This window comes from Penaeus japonicus, unplaced genomic scaffold, assembly GCF_977035675.1.
Source record: "Penaeus japonicus unplaced genomic scaffold, GWHDUDI00000001_assembly GWHDUDI00000013, whole genome shotgun sequence".
Taxonomy (NCBI): domain Eukaryota; kingdom Metazoa; phylum Arthropoda; class Malacostraca; order Decapoda; family Penaeidae; genus Penaeus; species Penaeus japonicus.
In genome coordinates this window covers 18,810,684-18,833,183 of record NW_028234415.1, presented here as the reverse complement: position 1 = coordinate 18,833,183, position 22,500 = coordinate 18,810,684, and the positions used below count along the sequence as shown (strand labels likewise).

General features: G+C 50.0%; 1 protein-coding gene across 1 annotated transcript in view; it reads left to right on the top strand.

Annotated features, from left to right (window-relative positions):
* The window catches only part of LOC122247251 (protein Skeletor, isoforms B/C), a 236,490-nt gene that overhangs the window by 177,208 nt on the left and 36,782 nt on the right, over positions 1-22,500 (top strand). The window contains exons 4-5 of the mRNA XM_086543258.1: positions 7,502-7,506; positions 10,514-10,623. Coding sequence (XP_086399384.1) covers positions 7,502-7,506; positions 10,514-10,623 — 115 coding nt within the window. The remainder of the gene's footprint in view (positions 1-7,501; positions 7,507-10,513; positions 10,624-22,500) is intronic.

Sequence of the window (22,500 nt, the reverse complement as noted above, 5' to 3'; positions counted from 1 at the left end):
CTCTACCCCACCTCCACTCCTACCCTTCCCCTCTCCTCCCCTCCCCTCCCCAGCCCTCTCAAAAAAAGGAAAATACACAAACCTACACAACACGCGTCCCCTCCCCTCTCCCCCTACCCACCTCCACCTCTACCCCTACCCCTCCCCTCCCCTCCCGTCCCGTCCCGTCCCCAGCCCCACCTCTACTCCTCCCCCTCCCGTCCCCTCCCCTCCCCTCCCCACCCCTCTCAAAAAAAAGGAAAATACACAAACCTACACAACACGCGTCCCCTCCCCTCTCCCCCTACCCACCTCCACCTCTACCTCCTACCCCTCCCCTCCCGTCCTGTCCCGTCCCCATCCCCACCTCTACTCCTCCCCCTCCCGTCCCCTCCCCTCCCCTCCCCTCCCCACCCCTCTCAAAAAAAAAGAAAATACACAAACCTACACAACACGCGTCCCCTCCCCTCTCCCCCTACCCACCTCCACCTCTACTCCTACCCCTCCCCTCCCCTCCCGTCCCGTCCCGTCCCCAGCCCCACCTCTACTCCTCCCCCTCCCGTCCCCTCCCCTCCCCTCCCCTCCCCACCCCTCTCTCAAAACAAAGGAAAATACACAAACCCACCCCACACGCGCCCCCTCCCCCCTCCCCCTCCCCCCCTCCACCTCTACCCCCTCCCCCTCCCCTCCCGTCCCGTCCCGTCCCCATCCCCACCTCTACTCCTCCCCCTCCCGTCCCCTCCCCTCCCGTCCCCTCCCCTCCCCTCCCCACCCCTCTCAAAAAAAAGGAAAATACACAAACCTACACAACACGCGTCCCCTCCCCTCTCCCCCTACCCACTTCCACCTCTACCCCCTACCCCTCCCCTCCCGTCCCGTCCCGTCCCGTCCCCACCCCTACCCTCCCCTCCCATCCCCTCCCCTCCCCTATCCTCCCGTCCCGTCCCCTCCCCACCCCTCTCAAAAAAAAGGAAAATACACAAACCTACACAACACGCGTCCCCTCCCCTCTCCCCCTACCCACCTCCACCTCTACTCCTACCCCTCCCCTCCCCTCCCGTCCCGTCCCGTCCCCAGCCCCACCTCTACTCCTCCCCCTCCCGTCCCTCCCCTCCCTCCCCTCCCCTCCCCCCCCCACCCCTCTCAACAAAAAAGAACATACACAAACCTACACAACACGCGTCCCCTCCCCTCTCCCCCTACCCCCCTCCACCTCTACCCCTACCCCTCCCCTCCCCTCCCCTCCCCTCCCCCCCCCACCCTCCCCCCCTCCCCCTCCCGCCCCCTCCCCTCCCCTCCCCTCCCCACCCCTCTCAAAAAAAAGGAAAATACACAAACCTACACAAACAACGCCCTCCCCCTCCCCTCTCCCCCTACCCGCTTCCACCCCTGCCCCCTTCCCCTCCCCCCCCGCCCCGCCCCCTCCCGGCCCCCCCCCTCCCCTCCCCTCCCATCCCCTCCCCTCCCCTATCCTCCCGTCCCGTCCCCTCCCCACCCCTCTCAAAAAAAAGGAAAATACACAAACCTACACAACACGCGTCCCCTCCCCTCTCCCCCCTACCCACCCCCACCTCCACTTCTACCCACCTCCACCCCCACCTCTACTCCTCCCCCTCCCGTCCCCTCCCCTCCCCTCCCCTCCCCACCCCTCTCAAAAAAAAGAAAAATACACAAGCCTACACAACTCGCGTCCACTCTGAACGCGAGTGAACGAGTAATCCCCAAACCCGGATCAGGATGGCAAGAGGAAGACGGCATTCAGCATAAGAAAGCTCAAAGGAAAAGGAGGTGGGGGGGGAGAGGGGGAGAGGGGTGAGTGGGGTGGAGTTGGGTGGAGAGGGGTGGAGAGGGGGGGATGTCTTAGTGGGGTAGAGGGGTAGAGGGGGGAAGTGGGGTGGAGAGGGGGGATGTTTTGGTGGGGTAGAGGGGGAGAGGGTGAAGGGGAAGTGGGGGTAGAGGGGGGATGTCTTAGTGGGGTAGAGGGGGAAGTGGGCTGGAGAGGGGGGATGTCTTAGTGGGGTAGAGGGGTAGAGGAGGAGAGGGGGAAAGAGGAAGGGGAGAATTCTTGCTGGGGTAGGGTAGGTGGGGAAGAGAGGAAATATCATAGATGGGGTATTAGGAGGGAGGGGGGAAGGGGAGGAGTCTTGGTAGAGCAGGTAGGCGGGGGGGGGGGAGAGAAAGAGGGGAGATATCATAGTGGGGGGTAGGAGGGGGGAGGGGGGTAAGAAGGACTCCCTGAGGGACCTGTTAGCTGAAGGAAAAGAAGGGAAGGCGGGATTACTGCTCGTCTAACAATACAAATAATGATCTTGAGGTACAAGTGATGACGTGTGTGTGTTTGTCTTGATGCATGTATATCTTCTTTTTTCTTCCTTTCTTTGTTTTATATATATATTTTTTTTTCTCTCTCTCTGTTTGAATCTTCTTCTCTCTCTATCTATCTATCTATCTATCTTTCTATCTTTCTCTCTCTCTCTCTCTATCTATCTATCTACCTATCTATCTATCTATCTATCTATCTCTCTGTCTCTCTGTCTATCTCTATCTCTCTCTCTCTCTCTCTCTCTCTCTCTCTCTCTCTCTCTCTCTCTCTCTCTCTCTCTCTCTCTCTCTCTCTCTCCTCCTCTCGCTCTCTCCCTCTCTCTCTCTCTCTCTCCTCCTTCCCTCTCTCTCTCCTCAAACTCTCTCTCCCCCTCTCTCTCTTCTCTCTCTCCCTTCCTCTTCTCTCTCTCTCTCTCTCTCTCTCTGTCTCTCTCTCTCTCACTCTCCCCTCTCTCTCTCTCTCTTTCCCCCCTCTCTCTCTCCTCCCCTCCCCCTCTCTCTTCCGCTCTCCCCCCCCCCTCCCTCTCTCTCTCCTCTCTCTCTCTCTCTCTCTCTCTCTCTCTCTCCTCTCTCTCCTCCTCTCTCTCTCCTCTCCCTCTCTCCCTTCATATCCTCTCTCTTCTCTCTCTCTCTCTCCCTCTCTCTCTCTCTCTCTCCCCCTCTGCTCCTCTCCCTCTCTCTCTCTCTCTCTCTCTCTCTCTCTCTCTCTCTCTCTCTCTCTCTCTCTCTCTCTCTCTCTCTCTCTCTCTCTCTCTCTCTCTCTCTCTCTCTTCCCTCTTTCTCTCTCTTTCTCCTTCTTTCCCAACTTGCGTATATCTAACTTCCGACGGAGATAAATGTAGCGACGGGGATTATAGACGAGAGAAAAATAGACATTGAAATAATAGAACAATTAAAAGAAAAATAATGGAATAGAAAAAGTATATATACATTAACGATATTAATGAGATAAGAATGTTAATAAAATCAATAGAAATATTTCAACCTCATATAGAAATGTAATCCGTTTAGGATAAGGAAAGGCGAGAAAGATGGAAAAAGAGAGAGAGAGAGAGAATGAGAGAGAGAGAGAGAGAGAGAGAGAGAGAGAGAGAGAGAGAGAGAGAGAGAGAGAGAGAGAGAGCAAACAACGAGAGAGAGAGGACGCTAAGAAGGAAAGAAAGATGAATAAGAATATAAAAAAGAGAGTAACCCCGAATAAGAAAGACAAAAAAGAATGGGAACAGAAAAAAAACACACAGAAAAAACGTAAATGAGCAAGTAAAATCAAGTAAAAGAGAAACCAGAAAAAACGAAAAAATAAAAATAAAAACAAAAAACCTAAACTCACACAAAACCTCCCGACAAATACGAAGATTCTCACAAGACAACCTTCTCCTGGAATGACGAAAAGAGAAGAAAAAGGGAGAGAAGAGAAAAGAGAGAAAGGGAGTTTTCCAACCCGCGCCTCCTCTCCCCATCAAAGGAAATCGGTAACTGGCAACTGAAGCATTTGATCCTGTTTAGCGTATTGTGGCGAAGATTTATAGCGGCCGAGGATTCTTACGGGGATTCTTGTGGGCAGGGATCGTTATAGGGGGGAGGCGGGGAGGGGCAGAGGTTCGTAAGTGGGTTCTTGTGGGCAGGGATTCTTATAGGGGGGAGGCGGGGAGGGGCAGAGGTTCGTAAGGGGGTTCTTGTGGGCAGGGATTCTTATATGGGGGAGGGGGGGGGCAGAGGTTCGTAAGGGGGTTCTTGTGGGCAGGGATTCTTATAGGGGGGAGGCGGGGAGGGGCAGAGGTTCGTAAGGGGGTTCTTTTGGGCAGGGATTCTTATATGGGGGAGGGGGGGGGGGCAGAGGTTCGTAAGGGGGTTCTTGTGGGCAGGGATCCTTATAGGGGGGAGGAGGGGGAGGGGAAGAGGTTCGTAAGTGGGTTCTTGTGGGCAGGGATTCTTATAGGGGAGGAGAGGGGGGCAGAGGTTCGTAAGGGGGGTTCTATTGGGTAGGGATTCTTAGGGATGTTTTGACGGGTAGGGATCCTTATAGGGGGGAGGAGGGGGGAGGGGCAGAAGTTCGTAAGGGAGGTTCTTGTGGGTAGGGATTCTTAGGGATGTTTTGACGGGCGGGATTCTTATCGGGGTTCTTGTAGGGGAAGGATTCTTACGGGGGTTTTGGTGGACAGGGATTCCTACTGGATTATTGTAGGCAAGGATTCTTATTGGGGTTCTAATTGCATTCTTACAAGTTTTTTTTCGTGTGTTTCTTATAGGATCGAATTCTTATGGGGGTTCTAGTAGGCTGGGATTCTTATGTTCAGTGTTCATCAAAGGTCCATACAAGGTTTTTTTTTTACCTATTGTTCCTGCATTGGGTTCTAACAGTCACGGATTATTTTAAGGCCTGTGCAGCCAGCGGTGGATTCTTGTCAGTGTAATCTTCTGTAAAGGAGATTTTTTATTTTTTATTCAGGCTTTTGAAATGCTGTTTTTATAGTTTTTTTTTTTTTTTTTTTGTCAAATTATCCTTTATTTCTCCCTCTCTTTCTTTCTCTACCTTCATCCTTCACTCCCTTCCTCTCTTCTTTTTTTTCTCCCTTTCTATCTACCTGCCTGTTTATCTATCTCTTTTTCTATCTCTATTTCTCTCTCTCTCTCTCTCTCTCTCTCTCTCTCTCTCTCTCTCTCTCTCTCTCTCTCTCTCTCTCTCTCTCTCTCTCTCTCTCTCTCTCTCTCTTTCTCTAATGATAATAATGATAATAATAATAATAATGATAACATCAAAACAACAGAAATGATATATAGAGAGAGATAAGGAAAATAAAAAAAAGAACAGACCTTGCTCTCACACAGCCCTCCAGCGTGCAATGCAGTGCGCTTGGCGATGCTTGCTTGCGGATGCACGGGGGGTGGGGGTGGGGTGGGTTGAGGGAGGGGAGAAGGGGGCGTGGGGGAGTGGGGGAGGGGGCTAGGAAAGGAGAGTACTAGGAAGGGGTGGAGGAGAAAGGGGGATATGTAGAGGGGAAGAGGGGTATCAAAGGGGTTAGGAGAGACGGTACAGACGGGGGGGAGGAGGGGGAAAAAGAGAATGAGGGGGGAGGAAGATAATGGGAAAGGGAAGGAGGAGAAAGAGAATGGGGGGGAGGGAGATAATGGGAGAGGGTGAGAGGAGAAGGAGAAAGGAAAGAAGGAGGGAGGAGGAAGAGAATGAATGGGGGAAGGAGAAAGGGAGGAAGAAGAGAACCGGAGAGGGGGGAGGAAGAAGAGAACCGGAGAGGGGGGGGGGGAGGAAGAAGAGAATCGGAGAGGGGGGAGGAAGAAGAGAATCGGAGAGGGGGGGAAGGTAGAGAACCTGGAGTCAGCTCGCGCCATGGAGTAGTTGAAGACTCGACCAAGAATCAATATTCCAAGAGCCGGGGATTCCAGTAGGATTTCTTGTTAATGTTCTCTCATCTTCTGAATGGATTACCGATACTCGAGGTTTTTATGCAGGAGTTACGCACCGTCGTCTTAGGGTGGAGCTGGAAGGGAGGGAGGAGTGGGGAGGGAGGGAGGGAGCGAGGGAGGGATGGGGAGGGGAGGGAGGGAGGAATGGGTGTTAGGGGGACGACGACCGTTGGCTGGCCCTGTCGAGATCACCCTTAAAGTGTGGCGTTCGCGCACCCTGTCTTGGCGTGGTTTTCTCTCTCTCTCTCTCTCTCTCTCTCTTTCTCTCTTGCTCTTTCTCTCTCTCTCTCTCTCTCTCTCTCTCTCTCTCTCTCTCTCTCTCTCTCTCTCTCTCTCTTTCTCTTTCTCTTTCTCTCTCTTTATCTATCTCTCTCTCGCTGTCTCGTCCCCTTCAATCCCTTTCTTGCCCTTCTTCCCCTCAAAACCCATCCCTCTATCCCTCATCATCTCCTCCCACATCCTTCCCCTCACCTTCTCATCTCCCTCATCTCCCTCTTCCCCTCATCTCCCTCTTCCCCTCATCTCCCTCTTCCCCTCATCTCCCTCTTCCCTTTATTCACTTTCTGTTTAACTTTCTTTCTGTCCTTTAGAATACTTGTTCTCTCACGCTCATTGGTTTTTCGACTTTACTTTTTGTTTTTGACGTTTATATTTTACTTATTCTAACTACTTCTTTTTTTATATCTTTTTACTTTTTGTTTATAACTACTCGTTGTTTACTTTTTTTTTTATTTTTTTTTTCTAAGCTTCGTATTATTGGTTTTTTTTAGTTTTTTATTTCCCTTGTTTTGTTGGTGTTTTACTTTATACTTCTTCGTTATTTTTATTTTTTTTAATTTTTTCCGCTTTTTTTCTTTGTTTTTTTTTGTGTTTATTTTTCTGACTTTCTTTTTGTTACTTTTTTTACTTTTTTCTATTATAACTACCACTTTTATTCTATTTTTGTATTTTTATGACTTTTTTTTCCTCTATTATCTTTGTTTTTTTTTCTCTTCTTTCTTTACTTTTTTTTTTTAACTTTACTTTAACTTTTATTTTAAATTACTTTTTTTGTTTTTACGTTTAACTTTAAACTTTCTTTCTTTTTGACTCAATTTTTTTTACTTCTAATCTTTTTTTTCGACTTAATTTCTTATTATTATTCTTTTTTTCTACTATCTACTAGCCTTTTTAATTTCCTCTTGTTCTATCAATTATATTTAAATATTAACATATTTTATACGACTTCCCAGATAACGCTGCCAGTATTAGAATCCTATCGGCAAGTACCTCCCATTAACACACACGGGTCGTTAATACGTTCTTTACGCTGCAATAACAATGGGACTAATGGCGTGAGGACTGCAACATGATTGAATTAATGATATAGGGTGAAGAATGATATCTTTGTGATTGGTATTTTTTATTTTCTTCCTTTTAGTATATTCTTTTTTTTTACCTTTTTTCTGGAGGGAAAAAAGGTTTGTAAGTGTTTTTTTTATATCAATGGTCCAATACTAATTAAAAAAAGAGGTAATATTTTAATCATACCGTCATACTATTACTCATACTTTCACATTTGTCACAATGACACACTAAAACCACCCAATTTTCTTTTAATCTTCGTATCCCCTTATTATTTTCCCAATGCCTTTCGTTCCCCCCTTTCTCCCTCTGTCATCGTTTCATCTCCACCGTGACTGGAATTACACAAACACAAACCTGTAATGAAATAATAGAAGACAAAACCATCGTAAAAAAAAAAGAAAAAGAAAATACAGAAGCATAACAATCAAAGGCGACGTTTGTGATCCGCTTATGCTGATCCTGATCCCGTGTGTTCGAAACCATACGATACTTTTGAATGTATGGTTGTGCTGTGTTGTTTCTTTTACCTGGAAATCGAGTTAGCCTTTTTTTTTTTTTTTTTTTTTTTTTTTTTTTTTTTGACTGGAATTATGTGGGATTTAGTCTTTGATTTGTGTTAGATTTGTGTTACATTTACCGTAATGGTGTCTCTAAATTCATTCTAATGTTCTTTTCTTTAATCTTATTCCTTCTTAATCACTTCATCATCTACATCTTCATTTCTATCTCCATCTCCATAACCAAAGTCTGCAATGCAATCATTTCGTTTCTTGCAACTTGCAACACATTCGTCCACGCTTTTCTTTCGAGATTTCTTTCTCTTCCTTCACATTTGCATTGTCATATTCATCCTCATTTTCATTTCCACATTTATCCTTATTTCCATTGGCAACATCTCCAGTTCTTTCATCTCTCTCTCTCTTTTCATCTCCGAACTCGACGCAACATCTTAAGAGGTCAGATCTGGTGACCTTACCTACGATCTGTTTGACCTTTGACCTTTGACTTGTGACGTTTGACCGCTGATTGATTTTGGCTTCGTGCCTGTCTGGCTATGTCGATGTTGTTTTGTTTGTCTGTTTGTTTTGTGCTTTTTTTTAATATGTGTATCTGATTTTTTTATGATTATTTCTTAGGATATCTGTATTTAGCATTATTAAATTATCTTGTGCAACATTAGTAAAATAAATGGTTATAGATATATAATTATCAAATGCTATTACCAAGATTGTAATCGACTATAAATCTTTCATTACTAAATCATATATTATTTCACTAGTACTGTACTCTCTCTCTATCTCTATCTCTATCTTTCTTTCTTTCTTTCTCTCTTTCTCTGTCTGTCTCTCTCTCTCTCTCTCTCTCTCTCTCTCTCTCTCTCTCTTTCTCTTTCTCTTTCCCTCTCTCTCTCTCTCTCTCTCTCTCTCTCTCTCTCTCTCTCTCTCTCTCTCTCTCTCTCTCTCTCTCTCTCTCTCTCTCTCTCTCTCTCTCTCTCTCTCTTTCCCGTTCCCTGCCTCACTCCCTCGACCCTCCTCTTCTCAATCTATCTGTCTCTTTCTCTCTCTTCTTATCTCCTACCCCAGCGTCCGTCCCTACCCGTAATCCCCTCCTCTCACCCCCTTCCTCTCCCCTCTCTTTCTCCCTCCCTCCCCTCCTCTCCCTTTTCCTTCCCCTTCCCCCTCCCCTCTCCTTCACCCCTCCCCCCTCTCCCTAGCGCCTCAAAACCTCTTTCTCGCGTCTTGGTGCAATCTTGCAGATCCTTGGAGCCTGTCTTGATGACACGGTTCTCTCTCTCTCTCTCTCTCTCTCTCTCTCTCTCTCTCTCTCTCTCTCTCTCTCTCTCTCTCTCTCTCTCTCTCTCTCTCTCTCTCTCTCTCTCTCTCTCTCCCTCTCTCTCTCTCTCCCTTCGAGCGGCGTGCTCTCTCTCTCCTCTCCTCTCTTCTCGTTCTCTCTCCTTCTCTCTCTCTCTCGTCTCTCTCTCTTTTCTCTCTCTCTCTCTCTCTCGTCCACTCTCTCTCTCTCTCTCTCTCTCGTCCACTCTCTCTCTCTCTCTCTCTCTCCTCTCTCTCTCTTCTCTCTCTTCTCTCTCTTTCTCTCTCTTAATCTCTCTCTCTCTCTCTCTCTCAATCCCTTCTCACTCTCCTCTCTCTCTCCTTCTCTCTCCTCCGATCTCTCCTCTCTCTCTCTCTCTCTCTCTCTCTCTCTCTCTCTCTCCTCTCATCGTACTCTCTCTCGCTCTCTCGCTCTCTCATCTCTCTCTTCCTCCCTCCCCTCTCTCTCTCTCTCTCATCCTCTCCTCTCGTCTCGCTCTCGCTCCCTCTCTCACTCTCTCTCTCACGTCCTCTCTCCTCAGTCTCTCTGTCTCTCTCTCCTCTCTCTCTCTCTCCTCCCCTCTCTCCTCACCCTCTCTCTCGATCTCTCTGCTCTCTCTCGCTCTCTCTCTCTCAACTCTACCACCCTTCCTTCCTACTTCGCGCTCTCTCTCCTCAACAGCTCTGTCTCTCTCTACTCACTCCTCTCTCACTCCATCTCTCCACTCTCTCTCCTCTCCTCTCTCTCTCTCTTCCCCCTCCTCTCTCTCTCTCTCTCTCTCTCTCTCTCTCTCTCTCTCTCTCTCTCTCTCTCTCTCTCTCTCTCTCTCTCTCTCTCTCTCTCTCTCCCTCCCTCCCTCACTCCCTCCCTCCCTCCCCCCTCTATCTATCTATCTATCTATCTATCTATCTATCTATCTATCTATCTGTCTATCTATCTCTCTCTCTCTCTCTCTCTCTCTCTCTCTCTCTCTCTCTCTCTCTCTCTCTCTCTCTCTCTCTCTCTCTCTCTCTCTCTCTCTCTCTCTCTTTCTCTCTCTCTTTCTCTCTCTCTCTTCTCTTCCCCCACCCCCCTTGCCCACCCACCTTACTGACCACGTTTTTCCAAGCCAACACCATGTCATAACCAACCCACCTCACCCTCTCACCACCCCACTTCATACACCCTCTCTCCACCCCTTTCACCACTCCTCCCTCATCCCGAGCCACCCCCCACCCTCCTCGCATTCTCTCCACCTCACCACCCTCGTCACCCACCCTCTCATCACCCCCCAATTCATACCACCCCCCACAACACCCTCCCCACCACCCCTCTTCCCCCTACCAAAAAAAAAACCCCACCCTCCTCTCACCCACCAACCCCACACACACCACCCTCCCCACCACCCTCTCACCACCCTCCCACCACCCTCTCACCACCCTCTCACCACCCCCACACCACCCTCTCACCACCCCCACACCACCCTCTCACCACCCCCACACCACCCTCTCACAACACCCCCACACCACTCCACTTCTTCCACCCCCACACCACCCCCTCACCATCCCCACCGCCCCACACTACCCACTCAACCATCCCAACGCCTCTCACCACGTCCAACTCTTTCCATCCAACCCGCAGAATAACCCAGCCGTGCCTGTCTCGCCGTATTGGGACCGAGAGAACATCCTCCTCCACCTTCCTCCAGGTCTCAAGGTCACGGACATGAAGTGGCTCTCCGTCTGGTGCAGGAGGTTCACGGTCAGTGCCTGCTGTTTGAGGTTGCGGGGGGTTTTGGGGGGGTTGGGGGGAGGGTTTTTGGGGGTTGGGGGAGGTTCACGGTCAGTGCCTGGTGTTTGAGGTTGTGTTTTTTTTTTTTTTTTTGGGGGGGGGGTTGGAGGGAGGGTTTTTGGGGGTTGGGGGAGGTTCACGGTCAGTGCCTGCTGTTTGAGGTTGGGGGGGGGTTGGGGGGGGGGTTTTTTGGGGGTTGGGGGAAGTTCACGGTCAGTGCTTGCTGTTTGAGGTTGTGGGGGGGTTTTGGGGGGGGTTGGGGGAGGGTTTTTGGGGGGTTGGGGGAGGTTCACGGTCAGTGCCTGCTGTTTGAGGTTGTGGGGGGGTTTTGGGGGGGGGTTTTTTTTTTTTTTTTTTTGGGGGGGGGGTTTTTGGGGGGGTGGGGGAGGTTCACGGTCAGTGCCTGCTGTTTGAGGTTGTGGGGGGGGGGGGGGGGGTTTGGGGGGGGTTGGGGGAGGGGTTTTTGGGGGTTTGGGTGGGGAGGTTCACGGTCAGTGCCGTGTCTGTTTGAGGTTGTGGGGGGGTTTTGGGGGGTTGGTTGGTGGAGGTTTTTTTGTTTGTGTTTTTTGGGGTTGGGGGTTGGGGGGAGGTTCACCAATCCAAAATCACGGTCAGTGCCTGCTGTTTGAGGTTGCGGGGGGTTTTGGGGGGGTTGGGGGGAGGGTTTTTGGGGGGTTGGGGGAGGTTCACGGTCAGTGCCTGCTGTTTGAGGTTGTGGGGGGGTTTTGGGGGGGGTTGGGGGGAGGGTTTTTGGGGGGTTGGGGGAGGTTCACGGTCAGTGCCTGCTGTTTGAGGTTGTGGGGGGGGTTTGGGGGGTGGGTTGATGGGGGAGGTTTGGGGAGGTTATGGGGGAGGTTTTGGGGGGTTATGGGTGGGATGAGTTTTTTTTTGGGGGGTTATGGGTTGGGGTTGGTTTGTGTGGGTTTGGGTTTGGGTTTTGGGGTTTGTGTGGGTGTGGGTGGGTGTGGGTGTGTGTGTGGCTTTGTGGTGAATTTGGGTGGGTTTTGGTTGGGGTGTGAGTGGATGTGTTTGGCTTGGTGGGTGTTTGGGTGTTTTAAGTGACTGAATTCCGGAGAGGTTTAGAGGGCTCTGTTTTAGTAGGTGTGTGTGTGTGTGTGTGTGTGTGTGTGTGTGTGTGTGTGTGTGTGTGTGTGTGTGTGTGTGTGTGTGTGTGTGTGTGTTCTTTTCCATTCTGATATTGATTTCAATTTCATTGTAATATTTTGGACTGTATGCCTTTGTTTTATTTACAGGATATCGCTTCGTATACTAGTCTATTAAGAATGATAGTAGAAACGATATTGATGAGAAAAGTTTTAATGCCTGCAATATTTGGTCTCTCTCTCTATCTATCTATCTATCTATCTATCTATCTCCCTCTCTATCTCTCCCTCCCTACCTCCCCAATTCTCTCTCTCTCTCTCTCCCTCTCTCTTACTCTCTCTCTCTCTATCTATCTATCCATCTATCTATCTATCTCCCTCTCTCTTACTCTCTCTCTCTCTATCTATCTATCTCTCCCTCCCTCCTTATCCCTATCCCTCGTTCCCTATCTCTCTCTCACTCTCTCTCTCTCTCTCTCTCTCTCTCTCTCTCTCTCTCTCTCTCTCTCTCTCTCTCTCTCTCTCTCTCTCTCTCTCTCTCTCTCTCTCTCTCTCTCTCTCTCTCTCCCTCTTTCCCCTACTCTCCCCTCTTTCCCCTCATCCGACTCTCCCCTCGCTTGGTCTCCCTCCTGAATCTCGCTCTCCTTCACGCCATCTACGAAGTTGCGCCAGATCTGTCATTTCGACCGTCCAACTTATATGGGAAGGGAGGGAAGGGTGTCAGATAGGGTGAGGGGAAAGGGTGGCGGGGAGGGAAGGTGGGGAAAGAGGGGAGAGGGAAAGGTGTCAGATAGGGTGAGGGGAAAGGGTGGTTGGGAAGGAAGGTGGGGGGAGAGCGGGGGGAGGGAAGGGTGTCAGATAGGGTGAGGGGAAAGGGTGGCGGGGAGGGAAGGTGGGGAAAGAGGGGAGAGGGAAGGGTGGAGGGGAGAGAGGGGAGAGGGAAGGGTGGCTATAGGGTGGAGGGGAAAGAGGGGAGAGGGAAGGGTATTTGATAGGGTAAGGGGGAAAGGGTGGCGGGGAGGGGAGGTGGGGGGAGAGAGGGGATAGAGAAGGGTGGAGGGGAGGGAAGGTGGGGAGAGAGGGGAGAGGGAAGGGTATCAGATAGGGTGATAGGAAAGGGTGGTGGGGAGAGAAGGTAGAGAAAGAGAGATATAGGGAGAGTGTCAGATTTGAAGAGAGAGAGAGAGGATGGGAAGGGAAGAAACGGGAGAGAAGAAGAGGCAGGGTGTCAGATAGGGTGAAGATGAGTAAGGAGTGAGGAAGGAAGAGATTCAGAAAGAAAGCAAGGAATGAAGGAGGAAGGAAGGAAAAAAAGAAAGGAAGGAAGGAAGGAAGGAAAGTTGGAAAGAAGAAGAAGGGAAGAAAGGAAGAAATTAAGAAAGATCAGAAGGAAAAAAGAAAGAAAAGAGCAAGTAAGGAAGAAAGAACGGAAAAAAATAAGAAAGAAGCCGAGGGACGAAAGAAGGAAAAAGCAATTAAAAAAAAAAGGAAACAAAGGAAGGAAGGAAGGAAGGAAGAGGGAGAGGAAGGAAGTGTTTGTAATCTAATGCCGGGAATCGGAAATGAATGGAAAGGAGAAGAGAGAGGGATTAGAAACACAGGCGAGAAGTGAGGGGAGATGGTCCAGCGGCTAAGAACAGGGGCGCTTAGAAATCTAGGCCTTTGATATACGCTGCTAATTCTTTTTTTGTTATTATTATTCTCTTTCTCTTGTTTTCTTTTCACTTTCTTTTCTTTTCTTTCTTTTGGGTATCTGTCTTTTTTCTGAGTTTCCTCAGTTCTATATACCTTTCTTCTTTTTTTCTTCTTCTTCTTCTTCCTCCCTCTTTTTCTCTTCCTCCTCCTCTTCTTCTTCCTCCTCCTCCTCCTCCTCCTCTTCCTCTTCCTCTTCCTCTTCTTCCTCCTCCTCCTCCTCCTCTTCCTTCTTTTCGTCCTTTTCCACCTACACCCCTTTCTACACCTCTTCCTCTTCATCTTCCTCAACTTCCACTCCCACCAAAATTACTACCTCTCACCCCTTCCTCCACCTCCCATTTTCCCCCCTACCTCCACCCCTACCTCCCACCTCCCCCTCTCTACCTCCAACCCTACCTCCCACCTCCCTCCCCCTACCTCTGCCCCTACCTTCCACCTCTTACTCCACGTCCTCCTCCAGCCCCCATCCCCCCTCCATTTAAATATCCTCCTCCCACCTCCACCTCCCACCACCACTTAAACCTTCCACCTCCACCTTCCACCTCCACCTCCTCTCCTTCCCCTTTCCCCTTCTCTTCCCCTTCATCTTCTTTTCCCCAATGCTTCCCTTTTCTTATCAACCTCTTCCCCTTTCCTCCCCCTCCATCTTTTTTTCCCCTCACCGACAGAGGGGAAATGGTGCGAAGAGAAAACGAGCTTCCCCCCGAAAGATAAAAGTTGGCTTCGAAAGGGGAAATATAGAGAGCGGGCGACTGTACGTGGTTTGACTTTGGCGAGGAGAGAGAGAGAGAGAGAGAGAGAGAGAGAGAGAGAGAGAGAGAGAGAGAGAGAGAGAGAGAGAGAGAGGGGGAGGGAGGGAGGGAGGGAGGGAGGGAGGGAGAAGGAGAGTGAGAGAGTAGAGAGAAAGAGATATATAGGGAGTGAGGGAAAGAGAGAAAGAGAGAAGGCATGAGAGAGAGAGAGAGAGAGAGAGAGAGAGAGAGAGGGAGGGAAGGAGAGGGAGAGAAGTCAGTCAGTCAGTCCATCCAGTCGACGCAGAGATATGATCTTTCGTAGAAAAGATTTTAAAAAATGGTGGAATAAAATTGTAGGGATGAGAGGGAGAGAGGGAGAGATAGTGAGAGGTGGCGAAAAGGGGGAGTGAAAAAAGAGAAAGAGAGATAGAGAGATAAATGTTGGGATGAGAGAGAGAGAGGGAGAGATAGTAAGAGGTGGTGAATAAAGGGAGTGAAATAAGAGAGGGAAGGAAAAGTGTAAGAAAGAGAGAGATGTAGGGAAATGTAGGGATGAGAGTGAGAGAGGGAGAGATAGTGAAAGGTGGGGGAAAAGGGGATTTAAAAAGAAAGAAAACTAAAAAGTAAGAGAGAAAGAGAGAGAGAGAGGGAGAGAGGGAGAAAAGACGAGTTGAGAGATAGTGACGAAAAAGAGTGTGAGAAAAAGAGCTAAAAAAAAAACAAGGAAAGTAAAAGACATAAGGCAGAGAGTGAAAGAGACAGGGAGAGGTAACGGAAGTATCAACAGAACTGAGGAAAAATAGACTAAGGACAGAGAGGAGAAAAGAAAGAGGAAACCAAACGTAATGAAACGAGAAGTGAATTTTAAAAAGATGAAAAAAAACACTTCATTCGGAAAAAAATGACACTAATTTCGGGGAAAATAACACTGATTGCGAAAAAAAAAACTATTTCGCTCATTTTGTGTAAGAGAGAAGTTGGAAATAAAGACAGATAAAGACGGGATTAACCTGGATAGGTCTTTTTGGTAAATACAACACAATCGTTATCTTTATAGTTATCTTTTTTGTAGTGTGTTTGTCCTTTTTTTTGTTGATGACTGATATACTTTTTCGACATTTCTGTCCGTGTTTTCCCATTAATCGGAACAAAAGAATAGGGATGAAGCCAAGGACCGGGAAAACGGACGCGTCTAAAACCAATCCTTAACTGTGGTAAACGAAGATAAATGTCTAAGATGATTTGTGATAATCTGCGAACGAGGAAGAGGAAGGCACGCCGATGGCCTTCTTTTTTTTCTCTTATTCTTTTGATTCTTATAATTCTTCTTCTTTGTTTGTCTTCTTCTGATTCTTTTGATCCTTCATAATCCTCGTCCGATTCTTCCTCTTTTGGATTCGGATTCTTTTGTTTCTGCTTCTATATTCTGCTCGTATTCTTCTTTTCCCTCTTCTTTTTCTTGTCTTACCTCCTCTTCTCTCTCCTCCTCCACCACCACCACCTCCTCCTTCTCCTCCTCCTCTTCTTCCTCCTCCGCCCCTACCACCTCCTCATCATCATCATCATCTTCTTCCCCTTCCTCTTCCTCCTCCTCCTCCTCCTCCTCCTCCTCCTCTCCTTCCTTCTTATCCCCTCCATCACCTCCTCTGCCTCCTCCTCCTCCTCCTCTTCCTCCTCCCCCACCTCTTCCTCCACCATCACCTCCTCCTTCCCCTCCTCCTCCTCTCCCTACTCCTCATCCCTTCGCCTCGCGCCTCACATCACCCATCCTCCACTCCTCCTCCACTCCTCCTCCCTCCTCTTTCCACCTTCCTCCTTCCCCCCCCACCTCTTCCCCACGACATCACCCTTCACCTCCTCTCCTCCCTCCCCTCTTCTTCCTCCTTCCCCTCCGAGCGGGCCCCACCTCTCCTCCACCATCCACCTCCGCCCGCCCCATCCTCCCGTCCTTCCCCCTCCTCCTCACCTCCTTACCTTCACCTCCTCCACCTCCTCCTCTTCCTCAATTACCTCCTCCACATCCTCCACTTCCTCCTCCAAATCCTCCACCACCTCCTCCACCACACCTACTACCTCCGTCTCAATTACCTCCTCCACAAGTCCGCCACTTTCCTCCTCCAAATTCCTCACACGCACCTCGCCTCCACCTCCAGCCACCTCTTCCACCACCAACAAAATCAAAACAACAACACCCAACTGCAATTTCATTTACGAGGATACATTTCACGGAATTATCTGTAATCCCTTTGGCTCATGGAGATGACAAACAGCTGATTTGAGGTGATGACAGACAGCTGATTGTCCTGATGACAGACAGCTGATTGAGGTGATGACGACAGCTGATGGCAAAGAAAGCGAAAGGAGAAAGAGAAATAGAGGTGGATGATTGCGGTTAATGTGGTAAATAACGTAGGAGGTATTTGTTCCATTCAGGGTGCAAGAAAGGAGGGCATTTTTTGTGAGAAAGAAAGGAGAGATGGAGGAAGAGAGAGAGAATGAGAGAGAGAGAGAGAGAGAGAGAGAGAGAGAGAGAGAGAGAGACCATCACTCGTGACGGATTTAATAATAGATAATAGCTAGATGGATAGATAGATATACGAACTAGTAGATACATTGGCAGGTAGATAGATAAATAGGTAGATGACCTGAGATACAGATAGCTACATAGATCAACAAACATATAGACAGGATGAACAGATAAATAGACAAATATATATATATATATATATATATATATATATATATATAAAAAAAATATATATATATAATATATATATATTATATAATATATATATATATATATATAATATATATTTTATATACATTTATATCCATATATCCATATATAGATAGATAGATATAGATAGATAGATAGATAGATAGAAATAGAGATATAGATTGATAGAAACAATAGATAAATGAACTTATAGACAAAGTTATATAAGTAAAAAAAAGAGGAAAGACATATAGATACATGAAATACGACAGATGGACAGACAGAGAGACAGACAGATGAACAGCTCTATATATGAAGACGCGTCATCGATAGACGGATAGATAATTAGAGCTACAAAGAGTAAGATGTCGAGGAGATATTGTGAAAGGGAAAGTCGACAGAATATCAAAGGTGACAAGAAGAAAAATCACACGCGCCAAAGTCGACGATTTGAATTAAAAGAGGGACGTGTTTTTTTTTTTTTTTTTTTTTTTTGTTTTTTTTTTTTTTTTTTTTTTTTGTTGTTTTATTTTTGCGGGGGGTTTGTGGAATATTATTGATGGTTGGTTGTGTGTTTTTTTGGTGTTTTTTTTTGGTGTTGTTGTTTTGCGTTGTGGCTCAGGATACGTTTGTTTGCTTTGTTTTGGGGTTGGTGTGTGTGTGTTATTGGGTGGTTGTGCGGTGTTTTGGTGTGTTTGTTTGTGCGTTTATTTTTTGGTGTTGCTGTTTTGCGTTGTAGGAATAGTTTTTTTGTTTTTGTTTTTGTTTTATGTTGAAGAGATACTTTGTTGCTGTTTTTGGTGTTGTTTTGTTTTTAATGTTTTATTCTTTTTAGTGAAATTCAGGGGACGATCTGTCTTTCCTTTGTTTTCTCGTAATCTTTCGTTTTGTTTTAATCATCATGAACCTTTTTCATAATTTTTTTCTCTTTTATCTTTTCTTAATTCCATATTCTCTCCGATTTTCTTTTTCGCCACTTACTTCCGTTGGTTCTCTTTCTCCTCTCTCTCTCTATCTATCTATCTATCTATTTATATATCTATCTATCTGTCTGTCTATCTATCTATCTATCTATCTATATCTTTCTCCCCCTCCCCCTCCCCCTCCTCCTCCTCTCTCCCTCTTCCTCCCCCCCCCCTCCCCTCCTCCTTCCTCCTCCTCCCCCCTTCCCCCTCCCTCCTTCCTCCCCCTCTTTGTGTTTTTTTTTTTCTTTTTTTTCGTTTTTTTTTTTTTCGTTTTTTTGTGCGTCTTTTTTCCGTTCTCTCTTTTCCTCCGCTAACCCTCTTCCCCCTCCTCCTCCTCCTCCACCTCCTTCTCCCCCTCCGCCTCCTTCTCCCCCTCCTCCACCTCCCTGCTCCTCCTCCTCCAACTCCTAACTCCTCTCCTCCTCCCTCCTCCCCCTCCTCCTCCCTACCTCCTCCACCCTCCTCCTCCTCCTCCTCCTCCTCCTCCTCCTCCTCCACCTCCTTCTCTGCCCCTCCACCATCTCCCCTCTCTCCCCCTCCACCTCCCTCCTCCCCTCCTCCTCCTCCTTCCCCCCTCCTCCTCTCCCTCCCCTTCCCCCCCACCTCTCCTCCTCCTCCTCCTCCTCCTCCTCCTCCTCCTCCTCCGTCCTCCTCCTCCTCCTCCTCCTCCTCCCCTCCTCCACCTCCACCTCCTTTCCTCACCCTCCTTCTATCCTATCCACCTAACTTATCTCCTCCTTCCTCCTCCTCCTCCTCCTCCTCTCCTTCGCTCCTCCTCCTCCTCCTCCACTCCTCCTCCTCCTCACTCCTCCTCCTACCCCTCCCCCTCCCCTCCTCCTCACTTCCTCCTTCCTCCACCACTCCTCCTCCTACCACCCCTCCTCCACCACCCCCACCTTCCTCCCCTCCTTCGCTCCTCTACTTCCTCAACCACTCCATCCTCCTCCTCACTCTCCCTACTCTACCTACCCCTCCCCCTCCCCTCCCCCCCTCCATGCCTCCTCCTCCTCCTCCTCCTCCTCCTCCTCCTCCTCCTCCTCCTCCTCCTCCACACACCCCACAACCTCCACTCCACCCTACCCATCCTCCCCCCCCAGCCCCCCCCTCCTCCCCTCCCCACCCTCCACCTCCTCCCCCTCCCCTTCCCCCTCCTCTCATCCACCCTCCTTCCCTCCTCCTCTTACTCCTCCTCCGTGCCTCCTCCTTCCAACCTCCTCCTCCTCCTCCTCACTGCCCCCCTCCCCCTCCAACCCCCTCCCCCTCCTCCTCCTCATACTTCCCTCCTCCTCCTCCTTACCTCCACCACTCCCACCCCCTCACTCATTCCTCCTCCTTTCCTCTCTCCATCCTCCTCCTCCTCCTCCTCCTCCTCCTCCTCCTCCTCCTCCTCCTCCTCCTCCTCCTCCTTCTCTCGCGCCGCCTCCAGCAGTTGGTTCTCTCCCACCATAATCGGGCTTTGTGTCTGTGATACGACTTCATCCAGATCGATTTTCCTTTCAATTACACTTTCAGATGAGGAGGAGGAGGAGGAGGAGGGGGAGGAGGAGGAGGAGGGGGAGGAGGAGGAGGAGGAAGAAGAGAGGGAGGAGGAGGAGGGGGAGGAGGAGGAAGAAGAAGAGGGGGAGGAGGAGGTGGTGGTTGTGGTAGAAATAGAAGGAGGGGGAAGAGGAGGAGGAGGAAGAGGAGGGGGGGGGAGGAAGAGGTGGTGGCTGTGGTGGAGGAAGAGGAGGGGGGGAGGAAGAGGTGGTGGCTGAAACAGAAGGAGAAAGAAGAGGAGTAGGAGGGGGTGGTGGAGGATGATGTGAGGAGGGCGTGGTGGAGGAGGAGAAGGAGGAGGTGGGGATGAGGGGGTGGTGGTGGAAATAGAAGGAGGAGGCACCAGGGGATGGTGTGGGAAATATAGAGGAAAAGAAAAGAGGGAGGATAGGACAAGGGGGAAATGTGGCCGAGGGGAGACTTAGGTGGAAGAGGTTAAAGGGGAAAAGAGAGGAATCGAATGAGGGGGGGTGGTGGAGCCTGCGGGAGAAATGAGAGAGCATGAAGCTACGCAAACCCAGCGTCCGCCCGCCTCTCGTCGGCGGCCGGGCGCGGCTCTCGCTCGGCTCCCTCCGCCTCTGCCCCTCCGTCCCCCCTGCTCCCGCGCCCCGTCGTCCCCCCACCCAGTGCCCCCAACCCCCCGTCTCAAGCCCCAGCCTCCCCCCCCTTCTCCCCCCCCACTTCCCTCCACGCCGTCCCCCCGCCCCTCGCTCTAAAATGTCCCACTTTCCGCTTCCCCTTCCCCCTTTGCCTCCCCCCGCCCCCCCTCCCCCACCTCCTTTCCCCCCCCTTTTCCCCACAACGCTACCACTCTCCCCATCCCCCCTCCTCCCCCCCCCACATTCCTCCCCCCTGCCTCATCCTCCTCCCCAACCCCCCCCCCTTTCTTCTTCCCTTCCTCCTCTCCCCCCTCTTCCTCCTCTTCCTGCCGCTGCCCCTTCTATCGTCTTTCCTTCCCCTCTCGTCTCCTCTTCCCTCTTCTTTTTCCCCTTTTCCCCTCTTCCCCTCTTCTCCTCTCCTCCCTTTCCCGCTTCATCTCCCCCTCCCCCCTCATAAATTATAAACCCCCATCATCCCCTCCCACCCCCCCCACACACACCCCCGTCTCCTCCCCTTCCTGCCTCACCCTCCCCCCCTGCATCCACCCCCCCCCACCCCCGTTTTTCCCTCTCCACCCCTGCCCCCCCCCCCCCTCCCCCCCCCCTCAACCCCCACAAACCTCCCCCTGTTCCCCTCGCCATTCCCAACCCTTCCCACCCCCCCTCCCCCCTTCCCCCACCCCCCCTGCCCCCTCCCCTCGCACCCCCCCCATCCCCATGCGGCCCCCCGCACCACCCACCCCCTCACCCACCCCCCACCCCTCACCACCCCACACACACACACACACCACACACCACACACACCACACAAACCACACACACAAACACACACACACACACACCCCTCCCCGCTCCTCCCCTTTCGCCCCCCGTCCCCCCCCCTCACCCCCCGCCCCCCCACCCCCTCCCCTTTCCCCCTCCCCGCCGCCTCCCCCCCTCACCCCAAACCCGCCACCTCCCCGGGCCAAACCCCCAGGCATACACAATCAACCCCATATTGCGTGTGAATGTTTGTATGTATGTGTGGATGCTGTAAAGGTGCACATACGTCGTGCGATGATGTGTACATGAATATAACAAATGTATGCCGGTGTGTGTGTTTGTGTACGTGTGTATGTGTGTATGTGTGTGTGTGTGTGCATATTTTTACATATATGAATAGATTGTGCATACGTATAGCCGTGCTAATGTAAATGTAGATAGATATTTATATGTATATATTCAAAGATCGATATGTAAACGCGAATACATATGTACACAGGCGTTTACATAGCTACCTGAGGATATGTACGTACATGTGTATATCCAGATACACATGTACAGTGAGAGTTCATGTGTACATATGTATCTGAAAATACTGGGAAACGCCTTTGTGAGTCTGTATGTGTTTATGTTTATTTACAAACACGTACATCAACCCAGTTACACGCGTACATGCGTACCATGTGTGTATGTGTAGGACAGTGTGTGTATGAGTGTGTGTGTGTGTGTGTGTGTCTGTGTGTGTGTGTGTTTATGTGTGCATGCAGATGTGTGTGTGTGTTTATGTGTGCATGCAGATGTGTGTGTGTGTGTGTGTGTGTGTGTGTGTGTGTGTCTCTGTGTGTGTGTTTATGTGTGCATGCAGATGTGTGTGTGTGTGTTTGTGTGCATGCAGACGTGTATGTGTGTGTATGTATACATGCAGACGTGTATGTGTGTGTGTCTATGTGTACAAACGTGTATATACATGTGTGTATAGCCTCGCGCGACAGCCAGAAAGAAGCCGCCGGCCGCGTAATCCGCTTACTCGCCTCCGTCCGTCGCCGAGGCTGGGGACCGACTGACTGCGCATGCGTCGCCCGGGAGCCCCTGAACAAGTGGCGGTGTCTTTGTGTGTGATTTCTTGGGCGCGTTACGTAAGAGCGGGTTCTGTGTGGGGTCGGGGAGGGGGAGGGGGAGGGGGAGGGGGAGGGGGAGGGGGAGGGAGGCAGGAAGGGATGGAGGGGGAGAGGGAGAGGGAGAAGGAGAAATTGAGAAGGGAGGGAAGCGTGAAAGAGAGATGGAGAAATTGAGAGCGAGGGAAGCGTGAAAAAGAGAGAGGGAGAGAGAGAGGATGGAAGGAGGAAAGGGGAGAGAGAAAACAAACATATAGATAAACAAAGAAAGTGCCAGAAAAAAAACTACACATAAAGAGAATCTAAAACAAACAAAAAAACATGAAAAACAGAAAACAGAAAGAACAAACAAACACTTCAAGAAAGAAACCGTTATTATTAAGAACAAGGGGGGGGGTTGGGATAAGGTGGGGGGGTGCGGTGCTGGGGCTAAAGGGGGAGGGGGATGAAGGATAAGGGAGGGAGGAGGGAAGAGGGGGGGGATAGGGAGGAGGAAGAAGGGAAGAGGGACGAGGAGGAGGGAAGAGAGGGGGAGACGAAAGAGGGAAGCATAGAGAGAGAGAGGTGGGAGAGGAAGAAGAGGAGAGAGAGGAGGGTAGAGGGAGGGAGAAGAGGGAAGAAA